This window comes from Nyctereutes procyonoides, unplaced genomic scaffold (genome assembly GCF_905146905.1).
Source record: "Nyctereutes procyonoides isolate TBG_1078 unplaced genomic scaffold, NYPRO_anot_genome, whole genome shotgun sequence".
Lineage (NCBI taxonomy): Eukaryota > Metazoa > Chordata > Mammalia > Carnivora > Canidae > Nyctereutes > Nyctereutes procyonoides.
The window spans coordinates 53412450-53428536 of NW_026575046.1; the positions used below are offsets into that span (position 1 = coordinate 53412450).

General features: G+C 43.0%; 1 protein-coding gene across 6 annotated transcripts in view; it reads right to left on the minus strand.

The window, feature by feature from the left end:
* Nucleotides 1–846: 846 nt before the first annotated feature.
* Nucleotides 847–16087, minus strand: part of SHLD2 (shieldin complex subunit 2) — a 35537-nt gene continuing 20296 nt past the window's right edge. For 2 of the 6 annotated variants that reach the window (XM_055325555.1, XM_055325559.1), the window contains 3 exons: nucleotides 6223–6451; nucleotides 1891–2006; nucleotides 847–1155 (listed from right to left, as the gene is read on the minus strand). In XM_055325555.1, coding sequence (XP_055181530.1) covers nucleotides 947–1155; nucleotides 1891–2006; nucleotides 6223–6451 — 554 coding nt within the window. In that variant the 3' untranslated portion in view covers nucleotides 847–946. The other 4 variants (XM_055325554.1, XM_055325557.1, XM_055325558.1 and 1 more) reach the window with 4 other exon arrangements.

Here is a 16087-nt window from a genome sequence, read left to right on the forward strand (position 1 = left end):
ATTTTTGCACGTTACTTTGAGGAGAATACAAAACCCCTGAGGTTCATTTTTAGAAAAGCCAAGTTACAAAAAAGAGAAGAAGAAGAAGAAGAAGAAGAAGAAGAAGAAGAAGAAAAAGAAAGAGAAAGAAAGAAAGAAAGAAAGAAAGAAAGAAAGAAAGAAAGAAAGAAAGAAGAAACCCTGAATGAGAGAAAACAATTGCAATGAACCACAAGAATTTTTTAAAGCACATTATGGTAAAACAAACTTGTTCGTTTCTTCATGAATTTAGTTTTTTTCAAGCAATGTTTTCAATGAGCCCGCAGCATACCGCACGCGTCTGGGCGAGGGCCACTGCACCGTCCTCAGCCGCGACTGCCAGTTTAGATGAGCTGCTTCTACAGTCTCGGCGAGAGAACAAATCACTGAATGCTCGTTAGTAATACGTAAACTCAGAAGGCGCTCAGCTTCTGAAAATGAACTAACACCACGACTCTCTTCCTCCTTTTGCAAAATGAGTTGAAGCAGGATGTTGTTTCCCTCATTTCCCATGCTTCTTTAGAGAAAGAAATGCTTGTGTCAAAACGCAGGCTTACACAAACCAACCCGTTGCCATCTGGGTCACAATTGGGGAAACTTGCGCATCCCCAGCTAATTAGAGCAGGACGGAGGGTGAGTGCAGCAGAGCAGCAGCTGCCCCGTCCTCCGGCCTGTGCCCTGGGGCTGGTGCGGCGCCCGCTGGCACAGAGCAGGGACCAGCACAGGAACCGTTCCTCCCCAGGGAACGGCTACGCAGTCTTTATCACTTACATCCTTCCTCTAGAAGCAGGAGAGGGAAACACCAAAAGAAGAAGCCAAAAACCTCAATGAATGTTCTTAGAAAAAAAATTTTAATGTATAGATATATCACATTTCTCCATACAAAATATACATATATATTTAAAACCCCAAGGGAAAGCCCCGTCCTTCATTTATTCCTCGAAGGACCTGCTGCATCCTCGGCGCGGGCGTCAGGGTAGAAATCCAGCAGGGAGCACTCCTGCTGCAGCGGGCAGCTGTTGTCGTCCAGCACGAACAGGCTGTGCACCTGTAGGAGCCACGGCGCCGCACCGGCCGCCAGCAGTGAGTGCAACAGGTCTGCGGCCACCGCGCCGTAGGTGACCTCGGCCCAAGGCGCTGGGGGACACAGGGACACAGACACGTGAAGCGCACGGCCAAGGCTCCACTGCCCCCTGGGCGCCCGACCCTGCCCCACCCTCGCCCGCTCCAACCCTGGCGCTGAGGCTGCTCTGAGGCCTGACAGCGCCCGTGTGGTCGGCCCAGCGGGCCTGGTGTGCCAGGGCTCCTCGGCGGGGACTGGGCCCCGGGGCTTGGATGGTCGGGCTTGGGTCACGATCTCCGGGGCCTGGGATGGGGTCCCTGCCCCCGGGGAGCCCACTTCTGCCCCGCTTGCCGCTCCCGCTCGCTCTCCCTTCAAATAAATGAAATAACCAGCGGTGGGAGCTGGCGCTCGTGGGCCTCGGGGGGCCTGGGCGAGGGGAGCAGGCATGGGGGCTCAGAGGGCGGGCAGCCCACGCATAGGCCGCGCCGCACTGGGCCCTGGTCCTGAGCCCGCGACCTCGGCCAAGCCTGGAGCCGGGACATGCTAGCGTGGCCGGGGCAGGCCCACGGGCCCTGTGACCCCGGCTGCAAGCAGGCGACTGGGCCAACCACACGCAGGGCTGCCCTGGCCGTGGGGACCAAGTCTTCCCCTGCAGCTCACATGCTCCTCATCCCCCTCCAGCTAATCACACCTCTGCCTTTACGCGGACAGAAAAGCCCCTGAGGTCCGTTCTGATCCACAGCACCGTCCACCCTTGCGCATGAGTGGTTCCAGCACCGCCACCCGCCCCGCGGCCTTGGGTATCTCACCTATAACTCTGCAGAGCCAGTCGGGAGGAATATTGAGAAGCATCTTCTCCATCAGCTGAGATCCCACCCGGATGCCCACGTTACACCCTCCGTCAGCCACGGTCATTACAGCTGGCCTACGGGGCAGGGACACGCGGCCTCAGGAATGCCTTCCAATTAAGGAAATGCTTGAATACAGTGAAATTCCAAAGAGCACTGGGTTGTTGTTGTTGTTTTAAAGATTGTGTTTGTTTATTCGTGAGAGACACAGAGACCCAGGCAGAAGGAGAAGCAGGTTCCCTGTGGGGAGCCCAACGCAGGACTCGATCCCGGGACCCCAGGGTCACGCCCTGACAGCAGCGCTAAACTGCTGAGCCCCCAGGCTGCCCGAGCACTGGGCTTTTATGCAGGGTTCATTTTAATTCCTAAAACAACTCTAGGATGTTCTGAAACATCTTAGGGAAAAAAAGAAGGGCTCTTCTTTATTAAGAGTTTCAAACGATAAATTAATAAATTAGGCTTATTCTATGTTCATTTTAAAATTTCAAATACTAATATAAGAAAGCCTATTTTTACACTGTTGTGTGAATTAATTTTACAAATAAAAATAAAGATAATAATCGCAATATTTCACAATCACAACTTCAAGTTATTTTTCCCCACTGGATTCTTTCCTATTAAAACCAGACTGCTTTACAAGTATTGTATTTATCAATACAACTATTGATAAATAGTTCCCTATTGATAAATAATATTCAGTATGTCCTACAGTGGAATACTAAGTGGCTGTTAAAAAGAATGATGAATGTTTATAAGTGCTATTAGGGAAGGGATGGCATTATGCACTCTAAGGAACAATATGAATAAAACAAAATGGACAATATTATTCTATTTATGTATTTTTAAAGGAAAGGATATACATGTGTTGGTATGAGCATAATAAATTATTAGAAGAACATACAAGAACCTCCTACGACCATGGAAGCAGCATGGATGGTGGATGGGGTACATGGGGAGGAACTTTTTGCTTATTTTTTTTTTAAAAAAGATTTTATTTATTTATTTATTCATGAGAGACACACAGAAAGAGGCAGAGACATGGGCAGAGGGAGAAGCAGGTTCCATGCAGGGAGCCCGACACAGGACTCGATCCCGGGACCTGAGCTCACACACTGGGCCGAAGGCAGGTGCTCAACCACTGAGCCACCCAGGTGTCCCTACCTTTTGCTTTATATCTTCCTTTACAGTTTCTATTTTTACCCTGGTTATATTACCTCTTTTAAAAATTGTTAAAATAAAATTAAGAACACTTTTTTTTTTTTTTTAATTTGAGAGAGAGAGGGAGTCTAAGCAGGGGGAGGAGCAGAGGGAAAGGGACAGGCAGGCTCCTCGCTGAGCAGGGAACCCAACACACGGCTTGATCCCATGACCCTGAGATCACGACCTGAGTGGGAATCAAGTCAGACCTTCAGCTGACTGAACCACACAGGGGCCCCAAGAACAGAGTTTGGAAACAGACTGGTGACGATAGAGGAACTTATTGTAACAGCTCAAACAACACTACTGGTTTTCCCTCAAAAATCTACTTCTCCTTTTGCCCACATGATGATTCTAGGTCTTTCCTCTTTTTTGACTCTACTCTTTCCCCGTGCTCTGTCCGTCTCCGTTCTTCACCTCAGCAAACACATGCTCAATATGTACTATGTGCCAAGCGCTGGGAACACAACTGGCAAACAAGACGGATCTGGGTCCTTCACTCGAGGAGCACACAAATTTGGTTTAACAGTGGTGCCAAGGTGACTTCACAGGGATACACTCGTCTTTTCAACAAACCCTGCTGGGACATCTGGATATTCGCATGTTAAAGAATGAAGTTGGACCCTTTCCTCACATTAACTCAAAAATACGTCATGGCCCTATCTGTAAAGAGTTAAAATTATAAAATCTTTATAGGAAAATGTAGGAGTAAATCTCCATGGTCTTGGCTTAGGGATGATACCTTTCTTAGATATGGTACCTTTTAAAAGCACAAGTAACAGAAAGGAAAACAGATAATAAAATACGTTGGCAAGGATGTGCAGAAACTTCACACATTCCTGGTAAGAATGCAAAATTGTGCAACAGTTTTGGAAACCAGTTTGGCAGTTCCTCAAAAAATTAAACATAGACTTACCAGACGACACGGCAGTTCTAAAACATACGCCCACTGAACATCTGTACCCAGATGTTCACAGCGGTTATTCATAGAATAGCAGCCAAATGTGGGAACTGTCCAGATGCTGGGCTGTGGGGAGGAGAGAAGTGATGGGAACGGGGCTCCTAGGCGATGAAAATGTCTCTTAAAAGGGGCCGTGGTGACCAAGGTACAGCCCTGTGAATATACTCAAGCCACCGATCGTCCCATTTAGATGGGTTCATTCGATGCTGCGTGAATCCTGTCCCAGGAAAGATGTTTTTGAGAGAAGACAGCATACGGGACAAGCACAAGCTGCAGGAGTACACGCACGGTGCCCTAATGGAAAATACAGGTGGGCTTCGGGAGGCTCCTCGATGAGGTGCCACTAAGACATGGAGGAACCCTGTGGAATCAGGTGGAGGCAGGGACACGCAGGGAAGAGCAAGGAGAAGAACCTCGGCGTGTCTGAGGAATTGGAAGAAAGGCCAGGGGCTGGAACATGCGAGCAAGGGAAAGCGCGGCCGGAGATGAGGCTGCAGGGGAGAGTGTGCTGGAAAGTGCTGGAAGGTGTGTAGGTCAGGCAGTGGTCGCCCCAGCAGCTGCGCAGAGATGGACTGAAGACTAGAGACTACTGCTCGCAGGGTTCGAGCAAGACCCAGCAGCCCGGGCTAGGCCCATGGGCTTCTGGACCAGGAGCACCTCCATGGCACTACAGCTGAGGACTCCACCCTGCATACCTCATCCTAGGTCACACCCTAATCAGGGGATACTGGTCTGTGAAGTCCTGTTCCTTTTCGGGAACAGTTATTCTTTCGACTAAAGATTCAAAGTCTGTCTTCTCCATGAGGGATATTTACTGGGTAACATTTTTGTCCAATAAACAATTACATTCATTAGAACATTAAGAATTACATAAAATAACATATACACTCTGTAAGGAGCCTTGACTATTGATCAGAAATCAATTTTAATTCATTACACTTCTTATATAGCATATGCATCCTAATTTTCTTTTCCATAAAAGCAACGTTCAGAGTAAGAGCAAAATTCATTTGCTTATTTATAACACACGTACGGAAAGGAAAATAAGGCTTATGGATTCAGCTTCTGGAAATGTGCTTAATGTATACCATGATAACATGCTGAATACATGTGCATTTAGTTTTTAGGCACTGTAGTATTTAGAAATAGAGAAGAGCACAAAGGGGATCCCTGGGTGGCTCAGCGGTTTAGCACTTGCCTTTGGCCCAAGGCGTGATCCTGGGGTCTTGGGATCGAGTCCCGCACTGGCCTCCCCACAGGGAGCCTGCTTCACCCTCCACCTGTGTCTCTGCCTCTCTCTCTCTCTCTGTGTCTCTCATGAATAAATAAATAAAATCTTTAAAAAAGAAAAAAAAAGGAAAACACTGATGGCTATTTTATAAAGGCATCCAAAGGCATATAAAGGCATATTTTTTACAAGGTAAAAAGAAAAAGCTTATCCAAGACTTGGATTATTCAAAAAATGTATTTTTCACCTAGCTGGTCTGCCATTTTACTAAAGGACACTTGCAATCCTCAATCTCTAAAGTGAAGTTGGAAAACCTGAGGCACAGAAAAGTTAATAAACATTTTATTAGCTTCCACACTAAGACATTAGATCAGAGAACACTTTTAACCTTTACATTCCAATTACATGGTAAAGTATGGGATTCAGTTTCTTATGAGCCATTTAGATCTTGGTTAAAAATATAAACCAAGTAGGGGCGGCCCAGGTGGCTCAGCAGTGGAGCTTCCGCCTTCAGCTCAGGGCATGACCTCGGGGTCCCGGGATCGTGCTCCCTGCATGGGGCCTGCTTCTCCCTCTGCCTGTGTCTCTGCCTCTCTCTGTGTCTCTCATGAATAAATAAATAAAATCTTTAAAAAATATATAAACCAAGTAAAAATTTTCTTCAATAGAGCTGCTAAAAGACAATCAACTCTTCTAATTACTGCTTTTAAAGATCCCTGTTACAATTACTAGATAATTTTTGCTTTCGGAAATAGTCATTTATCACTCAGGGGGAAAAAGTTATTCTCTTGGACTAGGTCTAGTTAGTCCTGATTAGAAAGTAAGAATTGATATATGCAATTTTTTGGTCATGTCCAGTCATATAATAAAATACTGTCCATCCCACTGGCTCGCCCGGCTGCCTCACCTGTAGTATAGCTTCTTCATAGTAAACGGCAAGCAGCTGTAACACTGTTTGTAGATCTTGTTCTTGTCTGTTTCCAGTTCCAACCCACATTTTGCACAGCCAGTATATACCATGTCCGGAAGAGAAGAGAGGATGTTCCTCAGGGAGCTGCGGGAATTTAGAGCTATCTTCTGACCTGCTGTGATAGGAATCACTAGCTCTAAAATCTGGGCTTTGATTAGAATCACTCCTACAAGAGACAGAAAGAAGTATTTGTAAATTATAACTTTCATTTATGGACATGGTTAATGATACGGTTGAATGAGGCCACTTAGAGGATGTGCCCAAGGACTCATTCATGGTCTTCCCTCCTTCATTCTTTCCCCGGACAATCTCACTCACTTGCGGCTTCAGGATTTACTCTAGAAAGTGAGAAGTGAGCTGCCTGTAACTAAGAGTGAAGATTTATTTGGCTAGTTTGGCTGCACAGGTGGCTGTTTTCATCCCCCCCTGTCCTGCAGTCATGCAAAATAAGGTCGATCCCTCTTTCAGTAGAAATCCCTTCAAAACACCTAAAACTAGCTGTGATCCTGTCTCTTCCCGTCCTCTCTTCTTTAATTGATCATTGCTGAAAGCCAAACAGCAGGTCAGTTATTCTTCCAGTCTGTACTTTACCCAAAAATAATATTCCACTAGCTTATCCTCTTTTTAATCTTTCCTTTCAGTCTCCTGCCCATCACCATCCATACTCTGGGTGTTGGTATAGAGCACGTGAGCATGGAGAGTCCTCATTTACCAAATGTGTGACTCACCAGGACCTTGAGCATGTTCACTCACTACTCACTGGCTCATAAATTCACCTGTTAAACAAATACCGAGTATCTGCTATCTGCCATTTTCTAATTTACCTTTGCCTTATTGTATACTAGTGAGGTGTGAGTTCATCTGAGTTTATCTTCTCCTTCCTCTCCAGATTCAGTTGAAAGCCTTTGTTAAAGCCTTTGGATTTGCTTCTTCATCCTTTTAGTTGGCAGGACACTACGGGTCGGGAGCTCATCCTTCTGGCTACCTGTTCTCTTTTTGGGATTATCTCTTCAAGAGTCCCACTAATGGTGACTGTCCTATCCCTAAGTCCTTCTGTTTGTTTTAGTCTCTCGGCGCCCAGAGACTGTTTTGTCACCTTCTCCAAGCATGCCCTCCATCCCTACATGAATGACAAGAGTGTGTAGTGGTCAGCGTACCCAATAAACTATAGCACAATGTACATCACACCTTTCCACAGACATGTTGTGTCACTAAGAAATTAATGAAATAATTCCATAATTTTAGAAGGATGTTAACATCACTCCAAACATTTTCTAAATGTACACATCTCTATAAAAGAATGAAAAGTTCGTGATTAATGTGGACTCTGCTTTCAAGGGGCTTCCAGCCTGCTGGGCCCTGATATTCTGCTGATGATAGGGCCAGTTGCTGAGTAGGTACCCTCATTTCTTGACAAGGGGCCAGCCACTGCCTCACCCCATCCAGCTTCTGTTAAGCTTTGTGAAGAGAGCAGACCCTCCTGGGAAATTCTCTCATGTTGAGCTCCCTATCCCACTCCTTTAATTGTGAAGCAGATTAGGAAAAAAAGTTGCTTGTACTTCCCTATGTTCTCTCCATTTCTGTCTCAAAAACACATCAACAATGGCAGAAACTACAACTTCAGCCCTCAGAGCTGAACATAAAGAAAATGAAAAGTGGCTAAACGGCCCCCTTTGACACAGCCTATCAGGGACTGATTGTAACAGCACAAAGCTTTTGCATGGCTTACCAATGGGGAGCCCACCTCGAGGGCTTGCAAGGACATTCCCAACCCCAGCCTCATCCCCCAAACCAAACCTTCAGAGCTGTGAGCACCTATTTTATTAGAGTTCATGATGGTGATTTTTATCTTAAAATCTAATTCTACGTTAATTCCAGAAAGTAACTGCTCTGTGTACGTAGTAGATAAGACAGCTGACTTCTCCATGACAGCAAATGAAATGTAGCTCCTCCACTGCCCGAGTAGAGTTAAAACCTTCCAATAAAGAAAACTTCAGGCCCACAGGGCTTCACTGAGGAAGCTTCACTTCTACCAAACATGTAAGGAAGAAAACATTCTAATTCTAAACAAACTCTTCCAGAAAACTGAAGAGGAGTATCTACATCCCAACTCATTCCATGAGCATTATTCTAATACCAAAAGCAGAAAAAGCTATTACAAGAAGAAAAAAAAAATCTATCGTTCATGAACACAGACATAAAAATTCTTAACAAATGTTAGCAAATTAAATCCAGCAATATATAAAAAGGACACATCATGACCAAGTAGGGTTTTAACATTCTAAAATCAATCAATTATATTAAAAGATTGCAAAAGAAAAACTGTAAGATCACTTTAATTGATGGAGAAAGAGTGATAAATTCTAACATTCGTTCTTGATTTTAAAAGTTTTTCAGGGGGGGAGGGGCAAGATGGCGGAAGAGCAGGGTCCCCAAATCACCTGTCCCCACCAAATTACCTAGATAACCTTCAAACCATCCTGAAAATTTACGAATTCGGCCTGAGATCTAAAGAGAGACCAGCTGGAATGCTACAGTGAGAAGAGTCCGCGCATCTATCAAGGCAGGAAGACGGGGAAAAAGAAATAAAGGAACAAAAGGCCTCCAAGGGGGAGGGGCCTTGCGAGGAGCCGGGCTGAGGCCGGGGCGAGTGTCCCCAGGACAGGAGAGCCCCGTCCCGGAGGAGCAGGAGCTGCACCAACCTTCCCGGGCGGGCGGAAAGGGGCTCGCAGGGAGTTGGAGCAGGACCCAGGAGAGCGGGGATGCCCTCGGGCTCCCGGGGACACTAACAGACACCTGCGCCCCCGGAGAGTGCGCCGAGCTCCCTAAGGGCTGCAGCGCGCACGGCGGGACCGACCGGAGCAGCTCGGAGGGGCTCGGGCGGCGGCTCCGCGGAGGGGACTGCGGGGCGGGAGCGCGAATCCACCAGCGCAGGCCCCGGAGCACAGGGCGCCGGGACACAGCCCAGGATCCGGCCTCCCCCGGGACAGGCAGAGGCCGGGAGGGCCCAGGACAGCGAGGACGCTCCTGCCCCGAGCTGAGCAGATCAGTGGCCCCGCCCCGGAGCCTCCAGGCCCTGCAGACGGAGAACCGAGACCCCCGAGCCCGTAGTTCCTGCGGAGGCTGAATCCAGGCTTCCAGAGTTGCCATAGCAACTGCGGCTGTTCCTCCTGGGGCCTGACGGGGTAAACAACCCCGCTGAGCCCTGCAGCAGGCAGGGGCAGGGCAGCTCCCCCAAGTGCTAACACCTGAAAATCAGCACAGCAGGCCCCTCCCCCAGAAGACCAGCTGGACGGACCAGTGATACTCCCCCGTGTTCCAATACAACTTGTTTTTGGCCACTCTGCACTGAGCAAAATGACTAGAAGGAAAACCTCACCTCAAAAGAGAGAATCAGAAACAGCCCTCTCTCCCACAGAGTTACAAAATCTGGATTACACTTCAATGTCAGCCAATTCAGAAGCACTATTCTACAGCTACTGGTGGCTCTAGGAAAAAGCATTAAGGACTCACGAGACTTCAAGACTGCAGAATTTAGATCCAATCAGGCAGAAATTAAAAATCAATTGAATGAGATGCAATCCAAACTAGAAGTCCTAAGACGAGGGTTAACGAGGTGGAAGAACGAGTGAGTGACATAGAAGACAAGTTAATGGCAAAGAGGGAAACTGAGGAAAAAAGAGACAATCAATTAAGGGACCATGAAGACAGATTAAGGGAAATAAATGACAATCTAAGGAAGAAAAACCTACGGTTAATTGGGGTTCCCGAGGGCGCCGAAAGGGCCAGAGGGCCAGAATATGTATTTGAACAAATCCTAGCTGAAAACTTTCCCAATCTGGGAAGGGAAACAGGCATTCAGATCCAGGAAATAGAGAGATCCCCCCCTAAAATCAATGAAAACCGTTCAACACCTCGACATTTAATAGTGAAGCTTGCAAATTCCAAAGATAAAGAGAAGATCCTTAAAGCAGCAAGAGACAAGAAGTCCCTGACTTTCATGGGGAGGAATATTAGGGTAACAGCAGACCTCTCCACAGAGACGTGGCAGGCCAGAAAGGGCTGGCAGGATATATTCAGGGTCCTAAATGAGAAGAACATGCAACCAAGAATACTTTATCCAGCAAGGCTCTCATTCAAAATGGAAGGAGAGATAAAGAGCTTCCAAGACAGGCAGGAACTGAAAGAATATGTGACCTCCAAACCAGCTCTGCAAGAAATTTTAAGGGGGACTCTTAAAACTCCCCTTTAAGAAGAAGTTCAGTGGAACAATCCACAAAAACAAGGACTAAATAGATATCATGATGACACTAAACTCATATCTGTCAATAGTAACTCTGAACGTGAACGGGCTTAATGACCCCATCAAAAGGCGCAGGGTTTCAGACTGGATAAAAAAGCAGGACCCATCTATTTGCTGTCTACAAGAGACTCATTTTAGACAGAAGGACACCTACAACCTGAAAATAAAAGGTTGGAGAACCATTTACCATTCAAATGGTTCTCAAAATATACCCTAAAAACTATAGAACACTTCTGAAAGAAATTGAGGAAGACACAAAGAGATGGAAAAATATTCCATGCTCATGGATTGGCAGAATTAATATTGTGAAAATGTCAATGTTACCCAGGGCAATTTACACGTATAATGCAATCCCTATCAAAATACCATGGACTTTCTTCAGAGACTTAGAACAAATTATTTTAAGATTTGTGTGGAATCAGAAAAGACCCCAAACAGCCAGGGGAATTTTAAAAAAGAAAACCATATCTGGGGGCATCACAATGCCAGATTTCAGGTTGTACTACAAAGCTGTGTTCATCAAGACAGTGTGGTACTGGCACAAAAACAGACACATAGATCAATGGAACAGAACAGAGAACCAGAAGTGGACCCTGAACTTTATGGTCAACTAATATACGATAAAGGAGGAAAGACGATCCACTGGAAGAAAGACAGTCTCTTCAATAAATGGTGCTGGGAAAATTGGACATCCACATGCAGAAGAATGAAACTGGACCACTCTCTTGCACCATACACAAAGATAAACTCAAAATAGATGAAAGATCTAAATGTGAGACAAGATTCCATCAAAATCCCAGAGGAGAACTCAGGCAACACCCTTTTTGAACTTGGCCACAGTAACCGGAGAAGGACAAACAGTGTATGTTCTCATTCATTTGGGGAATATGAATAATAGTGAAAGGGAATATAAGGGAAGGGAGAAGAAATGTGTGAGAAATATCAGAAAGGGAGACAGAACATAAAGACTTCTAACTCTGGGAAATGAACTAGGGGTGGTGGAGGGGGAGGAGGGCGGGGGGTGGGGGTGAATGGGTGACGGGCACTGAGGGGTACACTTGACGGGATGAGCACTGGGTGTTATTCTGTATGTTGGTAAATTGAACACCAATAAAATTAATTTATAAAATTTAAAAAAAAAGTTTTTCAGCAAAGTAGGAATAAAAGGCAATTTCATCAGCTTCAGACAGAGCATCCAGGAAAACTCTAAGTCAACATCATACTTAATAATGAAGAACAAATGTTTTCTCCCTAATACCAGAAACAAGGTAAAAACGTTTGCTCTTACAACTTTTTTTCAATATTATATTAGAGAAGTTATCACATGCAAAGGGGTGAGAAAAATAAATAAAGGGTATCCAGACTGGAAAGGAAGAAATAAAACTCTTTATTCACAGATAACACGATCATCTATATAGAAAATTCAAATCTACCAAACAGTTACTATTGAGCTTAGTGAGTTTATAGCAGGGTTACAAAAGATGAGATCAATATACAAAAAAACAATGATATTTTTACATAATAGCAACAAACAATTAAAACTGAAATTTTAAAAAGCACCTATTGGGACACCTGGGTGGCTCAGCAGTTGAGCATCTGCCTTTGGCTCAGGGCATGATCCCGGGATCAAGTCCCACATTGGGCTCCCTGCATGAAGCCTGCTTCTCCCTCTGCCAGTGTCTCGGCCTCTCTCATGAATAAATAAATAAAATCTTTAAAAATTAAAAAAAATTTAAATAAAAAGCACCTATTATAATAGCAGAAAAATAGAAAACAGGAATAAGTCTGAGAAAAGATATGAAAACCCTGTTTTCTGAAAACTATAAAACACAGCTAAGAGAAATAAGAGACATATTTTGTTCATAGGTTGGCAAACTCAATATTAAGATGTCAATTCTCCCTCAAGTTGATGCATAGCTTCAAAACAATCCCTGCAGGCTTTTTTTTCTAGAAATTGACAAACTGTAAAATTCACAAAATAGCCAAAACTACTTTGAAAAAGAACAAAAGGAAGGCAAATGATATCTGATTCTAAGGCATATTATACAGCTATAGTGATCAAAATAATGTGGTACTGGTGTAAAGATAGACAAATAGATCAGTAAAATAGAAGAGAAAGCCCCAAAACAGACCACATACAAGTGGACAACTGATTTTAACAAAGGGGTAAAAACAATTCACTGGAAAAATGGCAATCTCTTCAACAAATGGGGCTTAAATAGCTGGGTATTCGTATGCAAAAAGAATAGAGCTTCCAGCCATGCATCACATAATATACAAAAATTAAACTCAAATCAGATCCTGGACCCAAATGTGAACCCTAAAACTCTAGAACTTCTAAAATAATATAGGATATAAATGCTTGTGACACTCAGTAAGGCAAAGATTTTCTAACCAGGAAATCAAGAGCATTAAGTCATACAAGAACAAAAGGATAAATTGGGAGTTCATCAGAATTCAGAACTTAAGGTCTTCAAAAGGCCTGGTTAAAAGAATGAACGTACTAGTAACAGACTGGGAAAACATATCTGCAAAGCCTATATATAACAAATAATTTTTACCCAGAATATAAAGAACTCTCAAAATTCAATAATAAAATAATCAACCCTTTGTTTTTAAGGAGGCAAAAGATTTCAGTTGACACTTCATCAAAGAAGACATATGGATGGCAACTGAGTCCATGAAAAAATGTTCAACATCATTAACCAATAGGGAAATGCAAATTAAAACCACAATGACTTATCATTACAGAAATTATAAAGAAGGCCCATACCAAGTGTTGACACGAATGTGGGAAAAACAGAACTCTCACAAGCTGCTTGGTGGAAATGCAAAATGCCACAACCACTTTGGAAAAGTTTGGCAGTTTCTTAAAAAGTTAAACATGCACCTACCATATAACCTTCAGCTTATTCAGCTACTAGGTATTTACTCAGGAATAAAGAAAGACTATGCCCATATAACATCTTGAACATGAATGTTTATAGAAGCTCTACTTACAAGAGCTAAGAGCTGGAAACGACCCAGATGCCCAACAGCAGATGGACAGATAGACAAATCATGGTACGTTCGTACAACAGAATAAAGAAGAATGAACTTATGTGCACAAAAGCACAGATACGTCGCAAAATAATTTACTTAATTAAAAATGCCAAGCAACACAGTGTACATAATGTATGATTCCATGTATATAAAAATCATAGAAAATTCAAACTAATCTCCAAGGACAGAAAGCAGATGGGCTGCCTGGAGGGATGGGGGGGGGGCACGTACCCGGGGAAGGGTGACATTACAAAGGGGCAGCCTGGTGACGGTTTCGTGGGTTTCGTGTCACAACTCACCAGTATGAATGTGGACACTTCAAGTGAGGGTGGTTCACTGTATAAAAATTATACCCTAAAAATTCTGTTAAAAATAATTTTAAATTTGACGCTCTGAACCATATTTGAAAAGCACTCTGAGTTATCTTCTGCTCTGCTTATGGACACAAATGGACACAGCTTTTACATTCTGGGGATGGACCAAAAGGGGGCATAGCACGCTAGCAAAAAGTCCTAGAAATATACTTGAGACTCTTAACACGTGATCTCTCAGGAGTTTCAACTCATTTCATTTTGGGTCAGATTCTTTTTCTTAGAACTGTAAAAATAATCTTGCTTCACTCAAACCACATCTAACATTTAATAAAATCTAAAACTATAAGAAGCTGGAAAATTATTCATGTAAATGACAGAGAAATATTAAAATTTAGTACCAAGATCCAAAGTTCCTGAGTTATTCTTAATAACCTAACCTTCATAAAAGCACCAAAAATGATAATCTCATACAAATTCTGAGAAAAAACTTTGACTGAAGATTTTCTTCATTAAAAAACTTACATAACTATAAATTTACAGGCACATCCCATATTTTTCGACCCTCACTCCCCCTCTAAAAACAATTGCTACAGTAGCCACCAGAAAACATTCTGTTAATTTCCAAAATTGATGATCATGGACATTTATTGATTGTTGGCATTTAACAACCTTAAGTATAGTTTCAAATGCAGTTTAATCTGTTACACATTTTACTAGGAGTTAGCACACTTTTAGCATCATCTCTGTACTGAGGAAGCCAATACAATTTAATGAAAAGTATTTCCTGCTAAAACTGTATCAACTTATCTAGTCATTTTCACCATTTTATTCTCTTCATTCCAAAGTGTATGGCATATTGAACCTAAAACATATTCCTTTTACTACTACACTCAAAATTAATTACTTTAATGGTATTAAGTTCATGGAAAATGTGTATGTATATAAAATCCATCACCAAAGGCAGTCTTCTGCATAGCTGTAGTATGTTTTGAGGATGAATTTTATACACATACATGCACACACACATAAATATGTGAGTTCAGGAAGTCTGTTATTACATTTTACTAAGGCAGCAAGCAAATTGCATGCATTCTGTATCAATGCTAAATTTTAAAAACCATGTACAGATAACAGTTTAGTAACCTGATAAAATGCTTATCTCAATCAACTGACTCTGGTTAGGGTCATTTTTCTATTTCTGGTTTATTAAGTGATAAGCTGCTTGTACATGTATGCAAAAAATATTTTTAAGTGATCCTTAATAATTACAACTTAACCTCAAAGGATTATAGGGAGAAAGCTAAGAAGATGCAAATATCTGGCTGAGCTCTTTACAGTGATCTATATTTCTTTCTTTTCTTTTCTTTTCTCTTTTCTTTCTCCTTCCTTCCTTCCTTCCTTCCTTCCTTCCTTCCTTCCTTCCTTCCTTCCTTCCTTCCTTTCTCTTTCAAGATTTTACTTAATTATTCATGAGAGACACAGAGAGAGAGGCAGAGACACAGGCAGAGGGAGAAGCAGGCTCCATGCAGGGAGCCCAATGCAGGACTTGATCCTGGGACTCCGGGGTCACGCCCTGGGCTGAAGGCAGTGCTAAACCACAGAGCCACCTGGGCTGCCCAACTTTCATATTTAATTACACATTTTTTCCCACAAATGGTAGCTTGCCTTGCTTATATTAAAATGAGGAATATAAAGATCTTACCTGAACGCTTATCTTCCAGGTGTGTTGCCAAATCTGAGATCTTCACAAAGGAGGGTGTGTTTTTTTGAAATTTTGCTTTAAACGTAATTGCCCTTATATCATCATCAAACAGGCACTCACAGGATGACCAAAATGTTGTATGCAATTCTAGGCTTTCTACGATATCATTGTGCTGAACAAAAAGATATTTAAATTCCCAAATATAATCTTAAACAAACAAACAAAAACAAAAAGTCACCAAAAGGAAATAATCCAGGCTCAGAATCAGATTAAATAGATTGATCCAATTAAGTCAGTTAAATACAACTTTCATCACACTAAGGAATTTGGGTATAAAAAGAAAAATGTGAATTACACTGTTTCAGGGCATTGGGATGAGGATGCTAGAGATAATTTTTTTTTTTTTATTCATGAGAGACACACAGAGAGAGGCAGAGACAC